The following is a 23,103-nucleotide window of genomic DNA, read 5'->3' as shown; positions in this document are numbered from 1 at the left end:
CTGCCTATCTGTCGTGCTGGGAATCCATCTGTCCCTGGGGGGAGGGTGTCCACCTGTCTGTGAGGGTGCGGGAGGTGGAGGGGTCTGTCATCTATCCGCACGGGAGGTCATCCGGCCGTGCGGGAAGGAGGTCTGTCCAATCAGTCCGTGCTGGGGGAGGGGGGGAGTCTGTCCATCTATCCGTGAGAGGGAGTCTGACCATCTGTCTGTGCCCGGGGGGGGTGGTCTGTCCGCCTGCCCGTCTCGAGGGCGGGGGCCGGCGGCCGGAGCCCCGGATGCGGCGGCGGGGGGGCCATGAGCCCGGGGGCGGGCAGCCTGAGCGGGCCAGCCCGGGGGGGCCCTGAGCGGCCCATGCGGCGCCCCGGGGCCGGGGCCGCCGGGGCCCAGGGCCCGGGCGCGGGCGGGGCATGGGGGGCACCCTGCGGGTGGCAGTGCTGGGCGCGTCAGGCGTGGGCAAGACGGCCATCATCCGGCAGTTCCTGTACGGGGACTTCCCCGAGCGGCACCGGCCCACGGCCGCCCGCCGCCTCTACCGGCCCGCCGTGCTGCTCAACGGCGCCGTATACGACCTGAGCATCAGCGACGGCGGGCCCGGCCCGGCCCCAGCCCCCGCGGCCGCCCCCGCGGCTGCCGCAGCCTCGGCCGCCAGCAGCAGCAGCGCCTCTGCCTCCTCGGCCGCGGCCTCGGCCGCCACCAGCGCAGCCTCCTCGGCTGGGGACGGGGGCCTCCAGGTGAGTGAGCCCTGCCTGGCCCTGGGCCGGGGGGGGGGTCGAGGGCAACGCTGGGGGTCGGGGGCAGGCATGTGCCAGGGTTGGGGGGCTTTGTGTGTTTGAGATGAGGGGTCAGGGAGCATGCGTGTGCCCCGGCTGGGGGAGACTGGCATGCTGTGTATAGGCTGCAGTAGGCTAGGGGCAGAGGATGCTTCTGAGCCCATTCCTGAGAGAGCTTAGGCTAGGGTGGGAGGGGTGCCAGGAGTCCTTAGGAAGTCTCTGTCTATCTTCTGGGAGGGCAGGCTGTGCTACAGTCTATCTAAGAGCCTCAAGTAGGAGCACGTGTCCTGTATGTCTGCATCCTTTGTGATGTCTGTGTGCTGCCTGGGACCCTGCCTTTGCACATGATTCTGGGTCCAGCTCATGTGTGGTGCGCTAGAGTGTGTGGTCTGTAAATGCTGTGTGTGTCCTCTGCGCCCACCTTGGGGGAGCCTGTGCCGTCTGTACTCCCCTCCTGGGCTCTGTCTGCCCATCTCTGGAAGCACAGATCACAGCAAGGCACTCTCTGAGGACTGGGCTGAGCAGGTCACAGGCTCGCAGAAAGACAGGGAATAAACATATATGTATATTGCCTGCGTTGTGCCAGGAAGCTTGTTAAGCACTTTTAACAAATATCTCATTTGACCCTCACAACAATCCTGGCATGTAGGATCTCCATTTACAGGTGAGAAAAAACAGAGGCAGAGAGAGGTAAAATAACTTGACCAGAGCCACACACCTAAGCGTCTGAAAGTCAAATTTGAACTGAGGTCTTCCTGACTCCAGGCCCAGCATTCTATCCCCTTCACTTATCTTCTCTTCCCACCCCCTTCACACACGCTCCTGCCAACTGCCTTGACTACAGAATGCCTTTTCCATTATTGCTCATAATTATGGGTCATTTCAAAGGTCTGGGTTTGGGGTGGGGAGGGAGAGGAACAGCTGAAGTCCCCGTCACTTTCTGCTCCCCTGAGGAACATGTGGGGTGGGGGTGAGGGGTAGTGTTTAGAACATAGCTTGTCACAGTTAGGAGAATTCTTGGAACAGAGAATACCAGAGGTGAGAGGTACCTCCAAATATCAGAGTTGGAAGAGACTTTAGAATTTAGACCAGAGAATGGAGAGCCTGAAAGGGATGTGGAACAGAGAATGTCAATGCCTGAAGAACCTTTAAAATCGGACTTCTTAACTGGGAGTTCCTAAAGTCTGTGAACTTGGAAAACAAATATCATCTTTATTGCAATATAATGGTTTCTTTTGCAATTCTCTGTATTGCATTTTATGCATTTGCAAACATGATTCTGAGAAGGGGCCCAGGACTGACTGCCTAAGGGGTCCACGGCCTACCAAAGGCAAAGGGTCCCTATCTTAGAACACAGATTGAAAAAATTGGAAAAGATCTCAGATCACCATCCACTCCCAACTGCCTTTCTGCTCCCTGGGCCCAGGGCTTTTCATGCAGCTCCAGGAAAAACTCAAAGGCATGAAGCTCTAACGGTGGGATTTCAGGCACTCTAACAGAAAGTAGAGGAGATACTTGGGGACAGGAAGGACTCTCTGAGGCCCCTCAAATCCCACCTTGGTAGAGCCATCGCTGTGTGGCAGAGCTAGGACCAACCACCTGGGAGGAGGACCACTGGGTGAGTAGGCAGAGTAGTGAGAGGACAGCAGAACTAGAGATTCATTTATTAAGTACTTGCTGTATGCAGAGGACTGTCCCAGGCCCTCAGGGTGATAGGAAGTTTAGTCAAGAGAAGATTGCTTTGGGGCAGCTAGGTGGAACAGTGGATGCCAGCCTTGGAGTCAGGAAGACCTGAGTTCAAATCTGGATTCAGACACTTGACGTTTACTAGCTGTGTGACCCTGGGCAAGTCACTTAACCCCAACTGCCTCACCAAAAAGAAAAAAGAAGTTGCTGCCCTCAAGGAAGTTGCAAGGGCCACATTCTTGGGATTTCCCCCATCAGCCCTTGTTGGGTTTCTGCACATATTTCAGAAACAGAAAAAATTCCTTGGGTTTTTTTTCTCTTGGTTTTCAGTAGATTGAAAGTGACTTGAATGCTGGAACTATCTCACTTTTATCTTCATGTCTTCAGTGCTTAGAATGGTTTCTTGTCCATCACAGATGCCTAATAACTGCTTGCTGGTCAATTGATACCCACCTCTGTATCCCCATTGCCTAGCACAGGAGCTGGCACATGGGAAGATGTTTAATAACTGCTTGTTTATTGCTTTATTCATTTCTTGGTTGGGGGCCCAGAGTTAGTCAACATTTATTAAGCACCTACTATGTGCCAGGCACTGTGTGAGCACTGAGGACACAAAGAAAGGCAAAAGATAGTCCCTGCCCCTTAAGGAGCTCAAAATCTAACAGAGGAGACCATGAGGAAACAAAATGTAGAGTAGAGGCAGGAGAATTAAGAGGGGTTGGGGAAGATTTCCTGTAGAAGGTGGGCTTTTAGTTGGGATTTATAGGAAGCCAGGAGGTCAGTGGTCAGAGTGGAGGAGAGTGGTTCAGACAGCAGAGCCAAGAGATGAAGGGTCTTGTTGCGGAAAAGCCAGGAGGCCAGCGTCTCTGGATCGAAGAGGACATGTGAGGGAGTAAGGTGTGAGAAGACTGGCAAGGTGGGAGGGGGCCGACAAACTGAGGATTTTGTGTTATTGCATTTGTATTTTGTATTTTATCCTGGAGGCAATAAGGAACCACTAGAGTTTGTTGAGTAGGAGAGGTGACATGGTCAGATCTATGTTTTAGGAAGGTCACTTTAGTGACTGAATGGAGGACAGACTGGAGTGGGGAGGAACTTGAAGCCAGCAGACCCACCAGCTGGTTATTGCAATAGTCCAGGCATGAAGTGATGAGGGCTTGCATGGGGCAGGTGAGGGGAAACCGTGTCAGAGGAGAGAAGGGGGCATATTGGACAGAGAGAGAGAGAGAGAGAGAGAGAGAGAGAGAGAGAGAGAGAGAGAGAGAGAGAGAGAGAGAGAGAGAAACAGACAGACAGAGACAGACAGAGAGACACAGAGAGATGCTGCACAGGTGAAACTGATGAGAGATGCTAGAGGTGAAACTGATGAGAGATACTGCAGAGGTGAAATTGATGAGAGATCTTACAGAGGTGAAACTGATGAGAAATACTGTAGGGGTGAAATTGATGAGAGATCTTACAGAAGTGAAACTGATGAGAGATAATGCAGAGGCAAGATTGATGAGAGATGCTAGAGGTGAAATTCTTGGGCCCTGGCACCATATTGGATCTGGGAGAGATAGTGAGGAATCCAGGATAACTCCTAGGTTGGGAGGCTGAGGGACTGGGAAGATGGGGAATATAGGAGATGGGAAGGGTTTAGCAAGGGTGGGGAACCTGCGGCCTCAAGGCCACATGTGGCCCTCTAGGTCCTCAAGTGTGGCTCTTTGACTGAATCCAAACTTCACAGAACAAATCCTCTTAATAAAAGGATTTGTTCTGTAAAATTTGGACTCAGTCGAAAGGCTGCATCCAAGTACATAGAAGGCCACATGTGGCCTTGAGGCTGCAGGCTCCCCACCCCTGGTTTAAGGGAAAGCTAATGAGTTCTGTTTGAACATGTTGAGTTTAAGATATCTACTGAACATCCAGTTAGAAATGTCTGAAAGGCAGTTGGAGATGTAAGACTGAACGTCAAGAGAAAGGTTAGTGAATCATAAGCAGAAATATAATAGAAACCATAAGAACTGATGAAATCACCATGTAAAATAGTATAGAGGGAGGGACAGCTAGGTGGTGCAGTGGATAGAGCACTGGCTCTAGAGTCAGGAGGACCTGAGTTCAAATCAGGACTCAGACACATAACACTAGCTGTGTGACCCTGGGCAAGTCACTTAACCCCATTACCTAGCCAAATAAAAATAAAAATTGAAAAAATTGAAAAAAAAGAAATAGTATAGAAGAAGAAGAGGGCCCAGGACAGAACCCCCGAGGGACACCTACGCATGGAGGGCATGATCTGGAGAAGGATCTAGCAAAGGAGACAGAGAAGGAGCAGTCAGATAGATAGGAGGAGAACCAGGAGACAAGGGTGTCCTGAAAACCTAAAGAGGAGAGAGTATCAAGGAGGAGAGAGTGATCAATAGCATCAAAGGTTGTAGAGAGGTTGAGGATTGAAAAAAGGCCATCGGATTTGGCAGCTTAGAGATCAATGGTAAATTTGGGGAGATTGGTGTTGGTAGAACAATATGATCAGAAGCCAGATTGTAGAAATTCAAGAAGAGAGTGAGAGGAGAAATGAAGGCACTGAGTGTAGATGGCCTTTTCAAGGAATTTAACCACAAAAGGAAGGAGAGGCATAGGATGATAGCCAGGGCAGATGGATCAAGTGAGAGTTTTCTGAGGATGAGAGAGACATGAATGTATTTGTAGGTGGCAGGGAAGCAGGCAGTGGCCAGAGATTGATAAGATAAGTAAGAGAATGAAGATGCCAGAAGGAGCAGTCGGGTCAGAGAAGGGAACAGGATGTGCTCTGGGGAAGGGGAAATTAAAGTTCAGGGGTGCAAAGAGCGTTGGGTTTCTGATCAAGAACCTGCTTTCTAAACCAGATCTGCCACTAGCTTTGTGACTCTCGTGGGGAAGTCAGTTCAACAGACTTGAGTCTCAGTTTCTACATCTGCCCGATGGAGACAGCACTCCCTGTTCGGTGTCGCTCATAGGCCAGTGACAAGGATCAAATGAGATAATGGCTGGGGGAGCAATTAGAGGACTATCAAAGTATTCTCTAGGCCTTTCACAACCAATCCCCGACCCTGGTACCAGGGGAGTAGATGGTGAGCAAAGAAAAGATCCTCTGGGCCAAGGGAAATGAGGATCAAGACCCCCTCCCCAAGTCTCCAGTCCTCTGCAGGGAAGCATTGTGATGTATTGGAAAGCATTTCCTATCTGGTGTCATCGCTGCTTAGTCAGGCTGCTTCGGCAAGTGCCTCCCTCAATTAGGGCTTTAATTTCTCATTCTCTGAAAGAAGGGCAGTGTGGCCTAGTAGGTAGAGCCTTGGATCCTATATCTAGAGCCGGAAGGGACCTCAGAAGCCACCAACTCCCTCATTTTGCAGATGAGGAAACTGAGGCCCATGTCATGAAGTGACTTGCCCCAAGGTTAAAACAGGCAGAAAACAGGATTTGAACTCTGTCATAGGGTCATAGATTTAAATCTGGAAGGGAACTCTGAGCTCATCCCAACCAACTTCCCCATTTTACAGAGGAGGAAAGTGAGGCCCAGATGGAATGACCCAGAGAATGAGGGTCAGAGTGGGGATCTGAGGCCAGGGCCTCTGATTTTAGGCCCCATTGGAAAAAGCTAAATTGGTCTCCAGGGCCAGGGACTGTTCCCAGAAGTGGGGAAGTTGCCAATGGAGCTGCTCAGTCCCTTTTCAGGCCTTTCTGATGGCTGGAGCAGGCCTGGGTTTCCTTCTGGGTGTCCTGGTTGGCCCCCACTTCTCCCCAGTCCCTCCCTATAGGCACCCAGCCCAGAGCAGCGAGGCAATAAATATTTGCTGCATGACTGAATGTCTGTGCGTGTTTGTGTTTGTGCCCAGAGAAATATGGTGTTGCTTTAGTGATCTAGGGCTTTCCTGTGTCCACTGGGGGCTACTGGGGCCCTGCCAGGGGAGGACCTTGTCAGCCCAGGCTCTGGGTGCAGCTAAGAGGTCAGTCTGGACCAGGGTCTGGGGCTCAGTCTATGGACAAGGTCAGGGGCAGCTTGGAGCCAGGGTCGGGGTTTAGCCTGCCACCAAGACGCAGGGGTCAGTCTACAGACAAAGTCAGAGTTCATTCTATGACTTGACTAAGGGCTCAGTCTGTGGACTCACTTTGGGTCTGGGCTTAAAGCCCATGTCCATCCCAGGGTCTCCCCTGTGGGCAGCTGACAGTCTTTCTCAAGATGCTCTTGGAAGCTGGGCCAGGGGGCTCCAAGCATCAGAGAGGGGGATCAGCAAGGGCCTGTTCATTTGATCTCCAGCCCCCAGAGCCCCTTCAGACAGGGAGAGGGATGGCTCCTTGGGGGTGCCAGGACCCGGTGGTCTTCCTCCAGTCCCAGGCTCTGCTTTACCCAAGTTCAGGTCAATCATGCTAGATGCCAGGTATACTTTCTCTGCTCATGACTTGTTAATAGAGAGCTAGATTAGTCTGAGGACCTAGATTAAGATCTTACAATGCTTCTTGCTGTCTGTGTGACCTTGGTAAGCCACTTCCCCTTTTCAGGGTCTCAAGTTTCTCTTCTGTGATATGGGGGGTAGAGATGACTTCTGAGGACCAACCCTAAATCTGTAAACCCGTTCAGACTCCAGAAGCAGCCTGCCTGGTCTCCAGACAGGGAAGCTGTGGATGCCCTCTAGTGGCCACTGAGAGACAGACACTCTCTCCCTGCTCCTCCCGCACCTGGCCCCCGCCATAGACAGAATCCCTTCCAGGCTGGAGCTAACCCTCTCTCTCCTTCTTCCGCCTCAGGAGCTGCCAGACCTGAAGGACTGGAGCCTGCAGGACATGGACGCCTTCGTCCTGGTTTACGACATCTGCAGCCCCGACAGCTTCGACTACGTCAAAGTGTTGAGGCAGCAGATTGCAGAGAACCGGTGAGAGGCTGGGGAGCCCCCAGGCTGGGATGGGATGAGGACATCGGGGAGGACCAGTGCGGGGACCAGCGAAGACCAGGCCAGGTCACCCCGCCTGGACCCGACACCCCGCAGCCTGCCCACCTTACTCCAGTGAGATCATGTGTGTGGGAGCTCAGCAAAACTCAAGCATCTGGGTAACAGTCAGCTACTAGGATTACCATCGTTAGAGCTCCTCCCCAGGTCTGGGTGCGTTCCTAGGAGCTAGAACAGGGGGGATTTGCCGGCCCCCTTGGTTGAAGGCACTTCAGGGACCCTCTACCCTGACCTTTTCTTTCCACAGGCCCATGGAGGGTAAGTGACTTAGCATCACAGATTCAGTTAGAAGGGATTTCAGAGGCCATCTACTCCCTTCATTTTACAGCTGGGGAGACTGAAGCCTGGGGGCTAGGTAACAAATGTCAGAGGCCAGGTTTGAACCCCAGATCCTTGAATTCCAGACCCAGTGCTTTCCCCATCGGGCCCCCCTGTCTCAAGGTCACACAGGAAGCAAGTGGAGGCAGAGTCAAGATAGAAAGTAGCAGGAAAGACAGCCTGGCTCTCCCACCCAGCCTCCCCCACAAAGATCTAGAAAATGCACAGACTGAAACCCGTTTGGGAAAGCCAAGAAAAAGTCACAGGGAGTCATTTTTCTAGCCCAGCAAGGCTTAAAGAGACAAAGAGGTCTTCAGATACTGGGGACAGGGTCTGGCCAGGAGTGGGCCACGCATGGCGCATTCTAGCCCAGGAACTGACAGAGAGCTGAGACCAGCAGCTGGGCAGGAAGCAGAGGAGCAGGAAGAGATCCCAGAGCACCCCTGAACCGGTGCAGGGTGGAGGAGTGGAGCCATTGGGCAGTTCTGCCACCCACTCCCAAGTTCTGAGTCAGACGGGGTGGGGGTGGGGAGAAAGAGGTCTGCACCTAGGGGTGGTGGCAGTCTTGGGCCCTGGCTGTTTACTGAGTAAGGAACAGGTTCAGAAGACAACAGAAGCATCGCTCTGGGTTCATCTCAGAAGCAGGGAGGGGACTCAGTCTAGCCTCCAACACAGTCCGCAGTGAAATACCCAGAGCAGGAATCCTAGGCCAATGGGGAGCTGGCAGGTCAGACACTCTGAACCCGCAGAACCTCCCAAGTGGCCGAGTCCCAACCCGGGACAAGCCAACAGACCCAAACCTGTGTCAGGAACATGCAGAGCTCACATCAGGAGGACAGGAAGCAGACTTCGCCTTGGATCACACCCCTTTAAGGGCACTAAAAGCTTGTAGGCCCCCAACCTTAGCTGTGAAAGCAGAAGATGCTCAGCAGCTGAGGCCAGAAATCCCCACCCCCTACAGAGCTCACCACTAACATCAAGTCCAAAGTCAAGAAGTGGGCTCAAAGAATGAAGAAACAAAAAGGCTCCCATCATAAAAAGCAATTATGGAGACAGTGAAACTTAAGAAACAAATCCGAAAGAAGAGAATGACTCAAAAACATCTGTAAAGAAAAATGCAGTTTGGGCACAAATCCAACCAGAATTCCTGGAGGAGTTTTTAAAAAAGAGAGAGCTAAAAAAATGACTTGTTTAAAAAACAAATGAGAGAGGTAGAGGAAAAATGGGGAAAGAAATGAGAGGTATGGAAGAAATTTATGTAAAGACAATTAGCAGGTTGGAACAAAGATATACAAAATCTTAACCGAGAAAATAACAACCTGGAAATTAGAATTGACCACAAATGGAAGCAAATGACACCATGAGACATCAGAAATATTAAAAATAAAGTCAAAAGACTGAAAAAAAAGGAGAAAATGTGAGGTATCTCAAATCAAAAACACTTGACCAGGAAAACAGATTGAGGAGAAATAATTTAAGAATCATCAGACTACCTGAAAGCTATGACAAAACAAAAACAAAAACAAAACCCTAGACATTATGTTTCTAGAAATCATAAAAGGAAACTGCCTGGTATTCTTAGAATCAGAGGGCAAAGTAGAAATTGAAAGAAGCCACTGGTCACCTCCTGAAAAAAAAACCCCAAATAAAAACTCCTAGGAATATTATTGCCAAATTTCAGAGCTCCCAGGTCAAAGAAAAAATACTACTAGCAGCTGGAAAGAAGAAATTCAGCTACTGAGGAACCAGAGGTTCACGAAAGATTTAGTGTCCGCCACTATACAGGAGGGGAGAGCTTGGAATACAATAATCCAAAAGTGAGAGAGGCAGAATTTCAACCTAGGTCTTCTGGCTCCAAAGTTCAGGACTCTTCCCAGAGTTCCACAGGTCAGTGAAGCATCTAGGGAGTCAGCTCTGCCCTGGGGCCTTCTTTGGCTCATTCAGTCTTAGAGCTAGAACCTTTTCATTTTACTGAGGAGGAAACTGAGGCCCAGAAAACTGAAGTTATTTGCCCAAGCTCACACAGACAGCATACGACAGTGCCAGGATTCAAAGCCAGGCCCTCTGACTGAGTGCAGTTGCAACTTAGTTTCTATTATACCAGGCAGCCTTGCCACCATTTTACTCTCCTGTTCAGACCTACTAGCACCAGCCCCTGTAGACCATAGACGGTGGACGAAGGTGGCTGGTCACTTCAACAATTTAGTGCACCCTCATTCAAGGATGCTTGGGTGAAGGCTACTCTCCCCTGGGTGGAGAGTGCTTCCTCTCACTGCCACAAGGGGGTGCTGCCGAGAATCCCAGCTCTGCCACCCAGTTGTTCAGTCCTGTCTAACTCTCTGGGACCCCATTTGGAGTTTTCTTGGCAGAGATCCTGGAGTGGTTTGCCATTTCCTTCTTCAGCTCCTTTTACAGATGAGGAAACTGAGGCAAACAGGGCTAAGGGACTTGCCCAGGGTCCCACAGCCAGTGTTTGAGGCCGGATTTGAAACCTAACTCTGGACCCAGCACTCTATGCACCATACCACCTAGTCCCTATGTGACTTTTGGCACTTACCCAACTCGGGTCTTATTTTCCTCACCTGTAAAATCAAGGGGTTGGACTCCAAGGCTCTTTCCAGATGCTAATCGGTTATTCTAATCCTCTCGTCAGGACGGTAACGGGGGCCAGGAGCTTGGGAACCCGAGTGTAATGGGGGGAGTTTAGAGGCTGGGGATGAGGACTTAGAGCTGTGGAAACTCCCGAGTGTGCAAGCTCCCTCCACTGATGCCTATCAATGCCTTCTCTACGACTTGGAGCACAGAGAACTTGGGTAATTCTCCCAAGCTCACATAGCCAGTATATGTAAGTGGAATTTAAACCTGGGTCTTCCTGTCTCTGAGACCAGAGTTCTTTTTTTTTTTTTTGTGAGGCAATTGGGGGTTAAGTGACTTTCCCCGGGTCACACAGCTAGTAAATGTCAAGTGTCTGAGGCCGCATTTGAACTCAGGTCCTCCTGAATCCAAAGCCACCTAGCTGCCCCCTGAGGCCAGTTCTTCATCCATCATACCACACTCCTTCCTAGCGGTTCACATCCTTACTTTGATTCAAAAAATAGCTGTGTAGGGGTAGCTAAGTGGTGCAGTGGATAGAGCTCTGGCCTTGAAGTCAGGAGGACCTGAGTTCAAATCCAGCCTCAGACACTTGACATTTACTAGCTGTGTGACCCTGGGCAAGTCATAACCCCTGATTGTCTCACCCAAAAAAAAAAAAAAAGCTGTGTGATCTTGAACAATTTCTCTGGGCTTCAGTTTCCTTCTCTATAAAATGAGTGGGCTGTGCCAGATGTCCTCTGGGATAATAATAATAGTGGCACTGTGTTAAGCACTCTAGAAATATTATCTCATTTGATCCCCACATCACCCTTGCAAGGTAAGTGCTATATTATCCCCATTTTACAGTTGAGAAAACTGAGTCAAAGAGAGGTTAAGTGACTTGCCCAAAGCCACACAGCTACTAAGACCAGATTTGAACTCAGGTCTTCCCGACTCCAGGCCTGGATGGCTAGCCACTGTGCTAATTAATTGGATGCCTAGGTCTTTTCCAGATTTAGATTTGTGATCCCACGATTCTTGGAGACACCCTAGCAAGGCTCCTCCCCCCCCCGGGGGCAACCGTCCTCCCCGGAGTGTCCTAAGCACAGACAGGAAGGGCATCGTCACAGGCTCCCACCTACCTTCTCCTGTCCCCCTGCAGGCCAGCAGGAGCACCAGAGGCTCCCATCATCGTAGTGGGCAACAAACGAGACCAGCAACGACAGCGCTTCAGCCCCCGGAGGGCCCTGGCTGTGCTGGTGAAGAAGAGCTGGAAATGCGGCTACATGGAGTGCTCGGCTAAGTACAACTGGCACGTGGTTCTGCTCTTCAAGGAGCTGCTAAGCAGTGTCCTAGCTAGGGGCTGCAAGCACAGCCACCCAGCCATCCGCCTGCAGGGCGCGCTGCACCCCCATCGCTGCAGCCTCATGTGACTGCAGCGTGGACTCTCTCGTGCTGGTTCCCAGAGACTTTCCTGGTTCAGGGAAGCCCCATCTGGATGCACTTTCTGCTGGGAGACCCTAGACTCGCTCTAGGCCATGTCCTTTGTTGGAGTTGGGGAGGGGGAAGCTGGCAAAGGGGAACCCAGCATCCAGACCCTCCCCAGATGGGACAGCAAGGGCCAAGGCAAGGCCCCAGCTAGGGCAGGAGGGCTCCTGCGCAGCACAAAGGACCCTGACGCCAGGGCTTGGGAGGGTGACCCCACATGTGTCCCCCAAGGGCTAGTCTATCCTGCTCAGGGCCAAAGCTGACCGAATAAAGAGGAGACGGCCCAGCTCCATCTCTGGGGTGGGATGGACTGGGGGCTGTGGCTCAGACCAGGAAGGATGACGGCTCTGGATGGTGTAAGCTGGAGTCCCTCCCCAACCGCTTCTTGCTCTGTGACACTAGCTGAGTCCAGAGCCAGGAGTCACCAAGCCATATCAGAGAGAATCCTGGGAAAGGAACCCGCACTGGGGCATCCCCAAACCCACAGTCACACAGCCTTTGCTTGGAGACCCCCAGGGAGGAGGAAACCAGCCCTTTTCGAGGCAGCCCATTCTACTTTGGGATGGCCCCGACTATCAGAAAGTTCTTCCTGCAGTGCAACGCTCAGCCACGGCTGAGGGTTCTGCTCCCCTGCAGCTCTGGCATCTGGCCCCCACTGCAGCCACCACCCAGCACTAAACGAGCCCAGTTTCTTCAGATAGCCCTCTTATTGATTTGAATATTTTTTTGAGGCAATCGGGGTTAAGTGACTTGCCCAAAATCACACAGCTAATAAATATCTAAGGCTGAATTTGAATTCAGGTCCTCCTGACTCCAGGGCCAGTGCTCTATCCACTATGGTGCCACCTAGGGGCCACCCCAGAGAGTTCTCCTATGACATGGACTCCAGGCTCTTCACTTTGCTGGTTGCTTTCTTCAGAGGCCTCGCCAGGTTACTGGTGGCCTTCCCCACGAGAACCAAACAATGTTCCATCTCCGCTCTCTGAGCATCACTTTCCTCAACTGTAAAACAAAGGAGGTTCTTTCTAGCTAAAAATATGATCCCTTAAAGGCAACATCGCCCAGCCTGGGGGTCTTTCCCTTCTGGAGGTGGACGAGAAGCAAGTCTGGCAAGAGACACGAGTGGACAGCATGGGACGCCCCAGGAGCCGGACAGCTGCAAAATGGGCCCCAAACTGGATGCAGATGCCCTAGCATGCCAACCCTAGCATGTCTTGGATCCTTGCCCACCTCCAGCCAGCCCACCCAGGGTGGGGGAAGGGCTCCAGATGACCCCCCACCCCCAATAAACACACTGAGGGCGATGGACACTAGTTTACTCTTGTCAGCTAAGAATCTCTCAGGGCCAGGAAGGCTTACAGAGCAGGGGAGGGGGTGGGGGTCTTCAGCAGGGCCAGGGCTTGGCCTAGGGCTCTCTCTCTCTTCACACACACACACACACACACTCTCTCTCTCTCTCTCTCTCTCTCTCTCTCTCTCTCTCAATATATTAGATTTAAATAGATCTGCTATGCCCACTTATACAGTACAGGGGAGGGATGGGGGGACAGTCCAGGCCACCTGCCTCCCCTCAACCCTAAAGCCACAAACTTAAAAAGTCAGCCGCAGTCTCCTCTTTCCCTGACATTGGTCCCTGGACTCAGGGAGCGGAAGTCTGATGGGTCCGATGGACCCAGTTAGAACTAAGGCCACAGAGGAAGGAAGAAGGGGCTGGGGGGGCAAACATAAGGGGGGGCCCAGCTGGGGGGCCAACAGCAATGCTAATTCTGTCCCAGCCCTAGCCTCGGTGGTCCCAGGGAAGGGGCGCCCCAGCCATAGTGGCAAGGACTCGGAGGGGGTCACATACAGGCACCCTCCTCCTGCCTAGTCTCTCCCCTTGGCACCTGAGCCAGGGGCTCCAGAAAGCCCGAGAGGGCTGAGTGCAGACCCTGCCAGGCCCTGTGATCGGCTGAAGGCCTGCGGGGGGCCAGAGGGGTAGGGATGCGGGATGGCTTTCGGTCTGGCTGGTTGTCCACCCGAGGACGGGCGCATGGTCTTAGCTGGTCTGCAGCCAGGGAGGGCCTGGCCGGCCGGAGCCCTGGCCCCCCCTGCTCCTCCCCCGAGCCTGCGATTTCCACCTCACTCCAGCCCGCCTCAGGTACCTCCTGCACATCATTGAGAGCAGGGCAGTAATTACTCTCATCTGAAGAGCTGGAGAGAGCCGGGCCCCGGCGGCGCCCCTCGCCTGAGCCATTGGGGACGGTGGCCAGCCCATCGGGGGCCGACCCCATGCGGGAGGCCTCTGCGGGGGGGCCGTGCTTGCTAAAGAAGTTGAGGGAGGATGAGGAGGAGCTGGAGGAGCAGTATGCAGAGTCAGGGGCCACAGGCTCCGGGGTGGTCTGGGGGGCCTGGGGCAGGGAGGCCCTTTCGGCCTCCAGCGCCTTCGAGTTGGCCAGGAATTCCTCCTCCAGGCAGCGATACAGCTGCTGCTCCTGCCGCGGGTCCAGGGGGGCCCGGAAGGTCCGAGCCAGCTCCTCAAGTTCCTGGCAGAGGGTGTCTACCACCTGCAGGGGCTGGGGGGGGTCTGGGACCGCGGGGGGCGGGGGCCGGGCACGGGGAACGGCGGGGCTCCTTGCCCTGGGGGTGCTTCTGCCGGAGCCACAGGGGCGAGCCCACGAGTGCTGACCGTCCCTGTCTCGGTGGATGAGAAGCATCGCGTGGTCCTCCCGGCCCTGGCTGCGGGCCCGCCGGGCAGGGCTCGGGGCTGCCAGACGGGCATCTCTTCCGCTGTGGGCGCCTCGGGGCCGACCTCGCTCCTCTACACGGGGATTGGGCCCGGGGCCCCGATCCCGGGACTTGCTCCGGTGCGCTGGGGGTCTCCTGAGTGGAGCTGGGACCCTGGTCACTCGGCTGTTACTGTCCTTCCGGGGTCCCGGGGACCCCTCTTCACCCTGGCAACAGCCCAAGACGCCGCTCTGTGCAGAGGAAGCTGACGAGTCACTGTCACCTGAGCAGCGGCGGGACCTGGGGGGCAGCTGATCCCGGGGCCTGAGGAAGACAAAGGGAGCTGCGGTTGGAGGACACCGGGGACCCCAGGAACAGGAAGGCTGGCGAGACCGAGTCCCTCTGATACCCAGGCCACAGGCCCTCTGAAGCCCCGCCCCGACCTCTTCCCCATGCAAGGACGGCTCAGCAGGCCACCCCTCCCCCCACCAGAGGGAACTGGCCCCAGGCTTGGGAAGGAGGGGGGCCGGGGCTGCACCCAAGCCCGGACTGTTAGTTTAGGTCGCCATGGAGACAGGAAGCTTGCCACGCTTTTTCCCTGGGAATGAGTCATAGCTGGGTGGCCAGGGTTCTCTCTTCCTGCGGCACAGACCGGATGCGTAGCTCCGGGCTTGGAGTAACCCGTTGAGGACCAGACTGGGATAGCAAGAGTCTTCACTCCCCCAGCCCCCTTCTGCCCCCAATCCTGACCCAGGCCCTACCTCGGTGGGTTGGATTGTCGAGTTTCTGGCCCATCCCGATGGCCTCGGGGGTTTGCGCAGGCCTGAGGGGAACCTGCTCCCCCAGCCCCAAGACGGGCAGGGAGCCCCTCAGGCCTAGAGCCCCGGCGCTCCCCTCCTGGGGCAGGACTCCCCGCGTCTGGCCAGTGCTGAGCCCCGGGACTGGAGGGTCGAGGGCTGGGGGCCGGGGATGCCTTCTGTGGAGAGAAGGCCAGTGCCCGAGGCTGGGGCAGCCGGTGTGCTGCAAAGACAGAGAGGGGCAGGGTCAGCGTGGGAAGCTCCCTCCGGGGTCACCAGCCCCCTCCAGCCCTGAGGAACTGTTCAACAGTACCCATGCACAGGGTTAGACCTCTGGATGTGGAAGCACCTTCAAAACCTGGCAGAGCAGACCAGTGCTCTCACATTCGCAGCCTGAGGCCAAAGCGTTTGCTAGAGAGTCTGTCTTTGAAGCCAGACCACCTGTCAAGTCTCAGCTCTGACACATGCTGGTTGTGTGACCCTGGGCAAGTCACTTCACTAACGTCTCTAAGCCAACTCTCAGGCGGGGCTTCCTAACCATTTCTGTCATAGCTCCCCACCCCAGCAGTCTGGGGACAGCCATGGACCTTTCTCTGAATCATAGTTTTAAATGCATAAAGTGAAAAACAGAATTACAAAGGAAAACCAATTACTGCAGAAAATACCACGGTTTTAAAGACACTCATTGGTCCCAAGCCCATGAGGTGGGGCCCTGGTAGAGGGAGCTCCTCCCTCAGAAGGTCCCAGTACCAATGAAATCATAGCTCTAATCCCAGGCCTATTCCAAGGTCACGTACATTGAAAGTAGAGATTCAAGCCCAGGTCACACATTGAAAGTAGAGATTCAAACCCAGTTCTACCGGCTTCGAATCCAGGGCCCTTTCCACTAGGTTATTTCCCAGGACTTGGCCAATGCTGGGTGCTTTGGCCTAGGGAGGGGATAGTGACCCGGCTAGGTGCAAGGGCTGACTCAGAGCTGGGGAGAGGCTCCAGGTGAGTGCAGGGGGGCCCTCCTCCCTTCCGCCCTCCACACCCCACCCTGTACTCACAGAGAGAGGCACACCGACATGGGTCATGCTTATCCAAGTAATGTTCCAGTGTGTCCCAGCCTCCTCCCACCCTCACCATCACGTGGCTTCGAAGGACCTGAGGGGGAAACAAGTCCTGGTTCTCAGAGCTCCCCAGGGAACAGACCCCCTTCCCACACCCTGTGCCCGAAGCAGCTGCCTGAGGACTTCCCTGGAACTGGATGTGGGTGTTGGGACTGGAGGGAGTTCAACTGGCTTACACCCCATCCCAAGAAATGTCCCCAAAGCTGCCAGCAACTCTACCCTTGTCCCCAGGCCCTAACCTAGCCAGGGCCCAGAGATCTCAGGTTAGGGGGCAGAGACTCCGGCCTGGACAGACATACTCGAACAAAGATGAGGGCGCTGGAGTCCCCCACTCTGTACTTCCCCTCCGACACTTTGATCATGGGGAATTGGTCTGGGCAGGTGCAGTGGCCCAAAATCTCTCGAACCTGTGGAGACAGAGGAGTCAGAGGTCAAGATCTCCCCTTGGCCCAAGGTGGAGGTGGCCGGGGGCCAAGTGCCTTGGGAAGAGGCAGGAGGAAGTCTCAGGAGAAGAGCCAACAAAGCTGATGGGGGTGATGGGGGGAGGAACCTTGAACCTAGACCAGAGGAACACAGAATCCTGCTGATTGCACCTGATCTCTTCTTCAAGGACATCTGGAGACTGGTACTCTGGCTCCTTAGTCCTGGCACAGATGGACGGGGGGGGCAGAAGACATATTTGGGGACCCCGAATTAGCTGGGTGTTTCTTCTGGGCAGTGGAAGAAAGTGAAGGTGTCTAGATTCTCTTGCCTGGTTCCCTTGCCTTCCCACCAAGAAGATGGAGAGATGGCCTGATGGGAGTGGCCAATGGCTTGATGGGCCTTGAAGACCCAAGCATGGTCCCTGATCTTTCCCTCAGTGCTAGAAGGCTTCTTCCCCTGCTCTCACTACCTGCCCCCTGAGAAAGGAAGATACAAGGGGTCAGGGAATCTGATGGCATGGAGAACTTTGGGGTCCCTCCCTCCACTCCCACCTTCCTCCATCCATCCCTCGAGAGAAGCTGAGCCCTCAGGAGCCGGGAGCTAAGAGGCTCATAGGATCCCATCATAGGATCCCAGACCCAGGGCCAGATGGACCCTCAGTGGACAGCTGGTCCAAAATTTTCATTTCACAAATAGAGCCCTGGGAGGTAAAGACCAGCCCAGGATTAGAACCCATAGCACAGAGCACTGGGCCTGGAGAGGGGAAGACCTGAGTACAAATTCTGCTTCAGACACTTAATAACTGTGTGAGACTGGGCAAGGCACTTAGCCCCTCTCAGCCTCAGTTTCCTCATCTGTCAAATGGGAATAATAATAGCACCCACTTCCCACAGTGGTCTTGAGGATCAATTAAAATATTTTTAAAGCACTTAGCATAGTGCTTGCCACATGGTAGGAACTATTATTATTATTATTATTATTATTATTATTATTATTATTTATTATTATGGGGCAAAGGCAGCATTTGAATTCAGGTCTTCTGACTTCTGTATCTTCCTGTTATATTCCCACTGCCTCTCTGTCAGGACTGCTGGCTTCTCTTCTCAAAGGTGGAGAACATGAGACATATCTCTCTAACATCTCCTGGGGTAAGTCCCCTCTCCCAGCCAGGTCAGGAGATGCCCCTGAGGGGAGCTGGGAGGCCCTTGTGAGCCTCCAAAAGCTGGGCTGTCCAGGAATCCCAAAGTACATTTTCTGAAGATGCCTGCCCTGGAGGAGCAGGGAGAGAGGACATGAATGCAAGGTCAAGGCAGGAACACCGGGTTTGGAATCAGGACTGACTTGGGTATGGCTCAGACTCTCAAATTTCTTCCCCTGGAAAATGCCTCTCGGGGTTCTTCCAACTCTAGGGCTATGAAAATTAAAAGAAAAATGACTAGAATCCAGGCCTCCTCCTTCCCAACTGCTTTAGTTATGAGTTATGTCCATTAAAACCATGAGTTTCCCCAGACAACTCATTCCAAAGCCGAGCAGAATCCCAGATTCCATGGGTGGTTTCTGCTGACAAGACCAGAAGGGCTGGGGCCAGCCTCTGCCATTCCCCTTCATCTCACATCCTCCCCAGCTCTCCACCTCTGGACCCAAGGACTGCCCTTCATGCCACTCTGCCCCCCAATCCTGGGTCCTGACACAACCTCGGGTCACTGGAGGGAAGAAACTGGCCTTGTCCTCCTGTCTGCTAGACCCTCAGCCTTCTTAGGAGGCAGCTGGGGTGGTTCAGCAGATACAGCGCTAGGTCTGGTGTCAAGAAGAGCCAAGTTCAAATCTGACCTCAAACACTAGCTGTGTGAGTCTGGGTGGTCTGCCTCAGTTTCCTCAACTGTAAAGTGGGGATAATCTTGCAGGGTTGTCGTGAGGATGCAACGAGCTATTTCTAAAGTGCTTAGCACAGTGCCTGGCACATAGTAGGTGTTTAACAAGTTTTCCTTCCTTCCTTTCTCCCTCTCTCACTTTGTAAAGTTGCTATCTACCACAGAGCAAGGTTTGGGGCTACCCAGTGCTCTGGGGTCCTCCCTCATTGTTAGCAGCATCAGAAAAGTTCAGAGGGGGATACCAACTAGCTCACCCAGACACACTGCCAGGGGTTAGCCTACCCTAATATAGAGTCTGCACAGAGGCCCTCTCTTCTGCACCCTAAAACTACCCCAAAGTTACCCGGTTGCCCAGTATGGAGCTCTGAGACCAGTAAATGCTTGCTTGTTGAATGACTGGATGACTAAGTCTCAGGGCAGGGCAGGCCAGGGAATGCGTGAGGGAAGCCCCCTTTGCTGTGCCTGGCTCAAAAGCTCTTGAACAGGCCTGGCCATGGGACCCAGGCTGTCTGTGTGTCCCCGCCCAGCTGGGCTGTCTCAGTGGGGGCCTTTCCCATCTCCTGACTCTCCATGGCCACCGCCACCGTGGCTTGGAAAGAAATAAGCAGGTGGGGCTGTCTGGCAGCACTTACGTGGGCTGCCCTCCCAACCTCTGCCAAGCCGGGAGCAGCTGGGGCCGCTGGGCACTCACTGCCTGGGTACCCGGGAGCCTGGGCGCCAGCCCTGGCCCGTCTGCCCTGGGCTTCTGGGCTCTCTCAGGTCCCAGGCCAGGGGGCTGAGGCTGCAAAGCCCCCACTGGGAAGAAAGCCTGGGGCCCAAGGATCCCCCAAAGTCTGTGCTTCTACCCTATAACTCTGGTCTGGAGGAGCTAAAAATACAGGCGTGCTTTCCCCTGAGGGCTTCATTGTAGCCTGGTGGCTCTGGAAAAAAAAAACCCACCAAAACAGTTCGACCAGCCACCAAGAGTGCCTGGCCCCCCAGGAGTTGGGGGAGACAGGGAGAGCAGGAGGGAGGGAGCTGGTAGAGCTAAGGGTCGCCCAGTCCAGGCCTGAAGTCTCCAGGTAGGCTGGGCAGGGGGCTTTTCTCTTCCTGCCCCTCTTAGCCAGGGGCCTCTGCTCCCTGGTCCCTGTCAGGCTGGGAGGGTCCAGTTCAGGCTCCACTAGTAACTTGCCGTGTGAGCCTGGCCAAATCCCACGCTCTCTCGGGGACCCTCACTGTTTCTAAGCTGGGAGTTGAACAAAATCACCTCTGCAGGCTAAGTCCTGGAAGGGACCCAGGAGGCCGGGAGTCTGCCCTCTCCACACACTCAGAGCTCCTCTCTTCTTTTTTGCCCCTAAAACAATCACTACACCAAGCCAGTAACCATGCTAGGTGGGGCACCAGACAGTCAGGCCTGGAGTTGGGAAGACCTGAGTTCAAATCTGACTTCAGATGCTTACTAGCTGTTAGACCCTGGGCAAATCACTCTCAGCCTGCCTCAGTTTCTTCATCTGTAAGATGGGGGATAATAATAGCACCTAGCTCGCAGGGTTGTTGTGAAATCAAATGAGGTAATCTATATAAAATACCTTGCAAACCTTAAAGCATTAGACAAATGCTATTACTATTATTATTATTATTATTATTATTATTATTATTATCGTAGGTTTCTGGCATGCCATTATGAGGCTCAGGGTTAGTGAGGAGTGGGGCATATTTCTTGGGGCTCAGGGAAGAGAAAAGAGAGGGACAGCCTCAGAGAGCATCTCTTGGGGCCTTAGAGGTCATGTGATCCAACCTGCTCATTTTACAGATGAGGAAACTGAGACCCAAAGTGACATAGTGTTAGTAGGATCCCAGAATAAAGAGCTCTAAAGGAAGCTCTAAAGGAAGATGAGGAAACTGAGGCATTGACAGTCAGCACCCGCAGAGCTCTGAGCCCACGGCTGTTTTCCAACACTTCCCCACAAAGCAGCTGGGGAGAGGGCGGCATCCCAGCGCCCGAAGTTCACGCGTCTCTCACCAGCTCATCGAGGTTCCGGAGGTCACACGGGGTCATCCTGGGGCCCCGGCTGCGGTAGGCCCCAATCCCGGAGGCCGGGTCCGCCGGGCGCTGGTCCCTATCCTCGTCCCCAGTGGTGGGAGGCCCGGGCTCCCTGGCCTGGTCCCTCAGCTCCTCCTCAATCTCCTCCTCCAGCTGGATGAGCATCGGGGCCAGCACCCCAAACTTGGAGCCCCGACGGGCCACCTCCAGCAAGCAGAGCACAAAGTTCTTCTCATTCTTGCGTAAGACCAGGTCGTCCGTCTCAAACATCAGAACCTCCGGGATGCCCAGCTCTCCGCGGCACCAGGTGATGAAGTTGGACACGTTGTCTCGGGCCAGGAAGGAGCCTGGGGCCACTCCGTGAGCTTGGAACACCACCTCTCTGGAAGGCAAGCGCAAGAGGCCAGCAGCCTCCGGGTGGCTGCCCGCGAAGTCCCTGGCGATGCCGTTGACGTTGTTGGCATGGCGGCACAGCACCGCCCCGGTCTCCAGCGCCTCCAGGAAGCCCCCGCCACCGCCAGGGACGGCAAGGCCATACAGGGCATTCAGCCACTCGGCAAGGTCTTCCTTCATGGCATCCAGGTACTCCTCGCTGGAGCGGAAGGGCCGGATGCTTTTAGAGGCTGAACACTGAATACTACTCTTCTCCTTCTCTGCCATGGCTGGGACCGGGCTGCTGGTCATCCTTGGGGCCCTCACTGCTGCGGGGAGATGGAAACAAGTAAGCCCCAGGATGCAGAGAGGGAGAGGCGCGTCCCAGGAAGGGGCTGCCAGAGCGGGCTGAGGCCTCATCCTCTCCCACCACAGGTGTGCCTCAGATCCTTTCTAGGGATGGACCTTGGTACATAGAACAGGGGGTGTCAGGGCTGGGAGGGGCCGAGAACAGCGGGTGTCAAGGCTGGAAGGGGCCCAAGAACAGGGAATGTCAGGGCTGGGAGGGGCCTTGGAGAGAATCAGTTCCAACTCTTTTATTTTATATACAAAAACTGAGGGCCAGAGGGATGTGACTAGTCCAATGTCACCAGGAAAACAGTCCACCCCGATTTCTGGCTCCTGGGGCTCCTTTCCACGCCCCGTGAGCCCCTCAAGTCAGGTTTTCCTCTGAGTCTCTCCCCACCCTCGCGGTGGACTCCCCACCTTCTCCCAGGCTAGATCAATCGGCCCTTTGGGGGCGGGGCCTGTGAAGAAATCGACAGGGGCGGGGCCGGAGCTGTTCTCAGGAGTTGGGGTGGGGGGAGGAGCCGGGGCTCTCCCACCTCCGCTCCGAGGTGGGGGCCTTCCGGGAAGCCTCAGTTTCTCCAGCTGGGCAGGGGGCTGGAGAGGGGAGGGTCTCGGCGTGGGCGGGGCCCAGGCTCCCGACACCTGGCGGTTTGACCACCCCCCACCCCAGCTCCCTGGGCTCACCTGCCTCATCCTGCTCTCCCACCGAGATCTCCAAGCGCTGCCCGCAGCCAGGGGGCCCCCGGCTCCGTCCGAGCAGCGCATGGCCGGCCACAGCCCCAGGGAACCCTGGCCGCGGCCCCGGGGGGGGGAGGTCCTCCGAGGGCTCCGCCGTGCCCCGGGGGCTGCGCTCGGGCCCCCGCCTCCAGGCCGCCCTCCGGGCCTCCCCCCAAGCGCGCCGGGCTGGGCGCAGGCTGGGCCCGGCTAGTCAGGCCTCCGCCGCCGGCAGAAAGAGGAAAGAAGCCCAGCCCCGAAAAGCCCCGGCTCCCCCTTCCCCCCGCCCTCCCTCCGTCTCATTTATTATTTTTTTCTCTCCTCCCCCCTCCCGCCCCCCCCGAACTTGGAGCCGAACCAGGGAGGGCGGGCGCGCATCACTTAAAGGGCCCGCGTCCCGCGTAGCAGCTCCCGGCCGGGGGGGCCTCCCAGAGCTCCCCCCCAGCCCCCAGCGGGGAGAGGGAGACCCCCGGTCCGCGCCCGCGCCCACCTGTGCCCCGAGGTGTCCGTGGATCTCCAAGCGCCTTATCCGCAGGACCGCAGCCAGCGGAGAGGGAATGCCAGGGGGACTGGCCCCCAGCCCTGAATTCCTGCCCCTGCGCCGATGCCACGGATCTCAGTGCGCGCTCTAGACGGGATCCCTCCGGGCTCGGGGCGCCTTCATCCTAGGAAGCGCAGCGGACCGTGAGAGCCCCAGAGCGGACCCTCCTCTCCTCCCAGGTGCAGGAGGGGGCTGCAGGTGGAGGCGTGGGGATGAGGTCCCCGTGGCCGAGGAAGCCCCTCTACAGAGTCTCTGCCGCGGGCGGAGTGGGAGAGGCTTGGGAGCTGGAAGCCGCCTCCAGCCTCCGGCGGAGCTGACCAGCCCCACTAACCTCGCAGTCCTTAGGAGCTAACCACCACCCGCCCCCAGCCTTCCTGGCGCTTCCTCCTATCGCTC

General features: G+C 55.2%; 2 protein-coding genes across 7 annotated transcripts; one reads left to right on the top strand and one right to left on the bottom strand.

Annotated features, from left to right (window-relative positions):
• Positions 1–380: 380 nt before the first annotated feature.
• Positions 381–12,706, top strand: RASL10A (RAS like family 10 member A). Its single transcript, XM_020996453.2, has 3 exons — positions 381–731; positions 7,224–7,348; positions 11,478–12,706. Exons 1-3 carry the CDS (start codon positions 408–410, stop codon positions 11,746–11,748), a joined length of 720 nt encoding a protein of 239 aa, XP_020852112.1. The 5' UTR covers positions 381–407; the 3' UTR covers positions 11,749–12,706.
• Positions 12,707–13,233: 527 nt separating this feature from the next.
• Positions 13,234–22,741, bottom strand: GAS2L1 (growth arrest specific 2 like 1). Of its 6 annotated transcripts, none has more exons than XM_020996448.2 (6): positions 22,657–22,741; positions 20,712–21,433; positions 16,715–16,822; positions 16,353–16,449; positions 15,268–15,526; positions 13,234–14,830 (listed from the first exon to the last, which is right to left on the bottom strand). In XM_020996448.2, exons 2-6 carry the CDS (start codon positions 21,414–21,416, stop codon positions 13,642–13,644), a joined length of 2,358 nt encoding a protein of 785 aa, XP_020852107.1. In that variant the 5' UTR covers positions 21,417–21,433; positions 22,657–22,741; the 3' UTR covers positions 13,234–13,641. The 6 variants fall into 6 exon arrangements, with proteins under 6 accessions (XP_020852107.1, XP_020852109.1, XP_020852106.1 ...); XM_020996450.2 differs by having other exon boundaries at positions 20,712–21,430; XM_020996447.2 differs by lacking the exon at positions 22,657–22,741 and adding an exon at positions 22,137–22,221.
• Between the last annotated feature and the right edge of the window lie 362 nt (positions 22,742–23,103).

The sequence above is a fragment of the Phascolarctos cinereus genome, unplaced genomic scaffold (genome assembly GCF_003287225.1).
Source record: "Phascolarctos cinereus isolate Bilbo 61053 unplaced genomic scaffold, phaCin_HiC Scaffold_4;HRSCAF=312, whole genome shotgun sequence".
NCBI classification, from domain to species: Eukaryota; Metazoa; Chordata; class Mammalia; order Diprotodontia; family Phascolarctidae; genus Phascolarctos; species Phascolarctos cinereus.
The sequence above is the reverse complement of the archived record's forward strand: the minus strand, read 5'-3'. Positions and strand labels throughout refer to the sequence as shown.

Excerpts from the sequence above, each read along its gene's own strand:
- RASL10A (XM_020996453.2), top strand. The coding sequence starts at position 408 with ATGGGGGGCACCCTGCGGGTGGCAGTGCTGGGCGCGTCAGGCGTGGGC. Across the intron at positions 732-7,223 it reads CTGGGGACGGGGGCCTCCAG|GAGCTGCCAGACCTGAAGGA; the intron begins GTGAGTGAGCCC and ends CTTCCGCCTCAG. Across the intron at positions 7,349-11,477 it reads CAGCAGATTGCAGAGAACCG|GCCAGCAGGAGCACCAGAGG; the intron begins GTGAGAGGCTGG and ends GTCCCCCTGCAG.
- GAS2L1 (XM_020996445.2), bottom strand. The coding sequence starts at position 21,524 with ATGAGGCCTCAGCCCGCTCTGGCAGCCCCTTCCTGGGACGCGCCTCTC. Across the intron at positions 16,450-16,714 it reads GCGCCCTCATCTTTGTTCGA|GTCCTTCGAAGCCACGTGAT; the intron begins GTATGTCTGTCC and ends TTTCCCCCTCAG. Across the intron at positions 15,527-16,352 it reads ATGTCGGTGTGCCTCTCTCT|CACACCGGCTGCCCCAGCCT; the intron begins GTGAGTACAGGG and ends CTGTCTTTGCAG.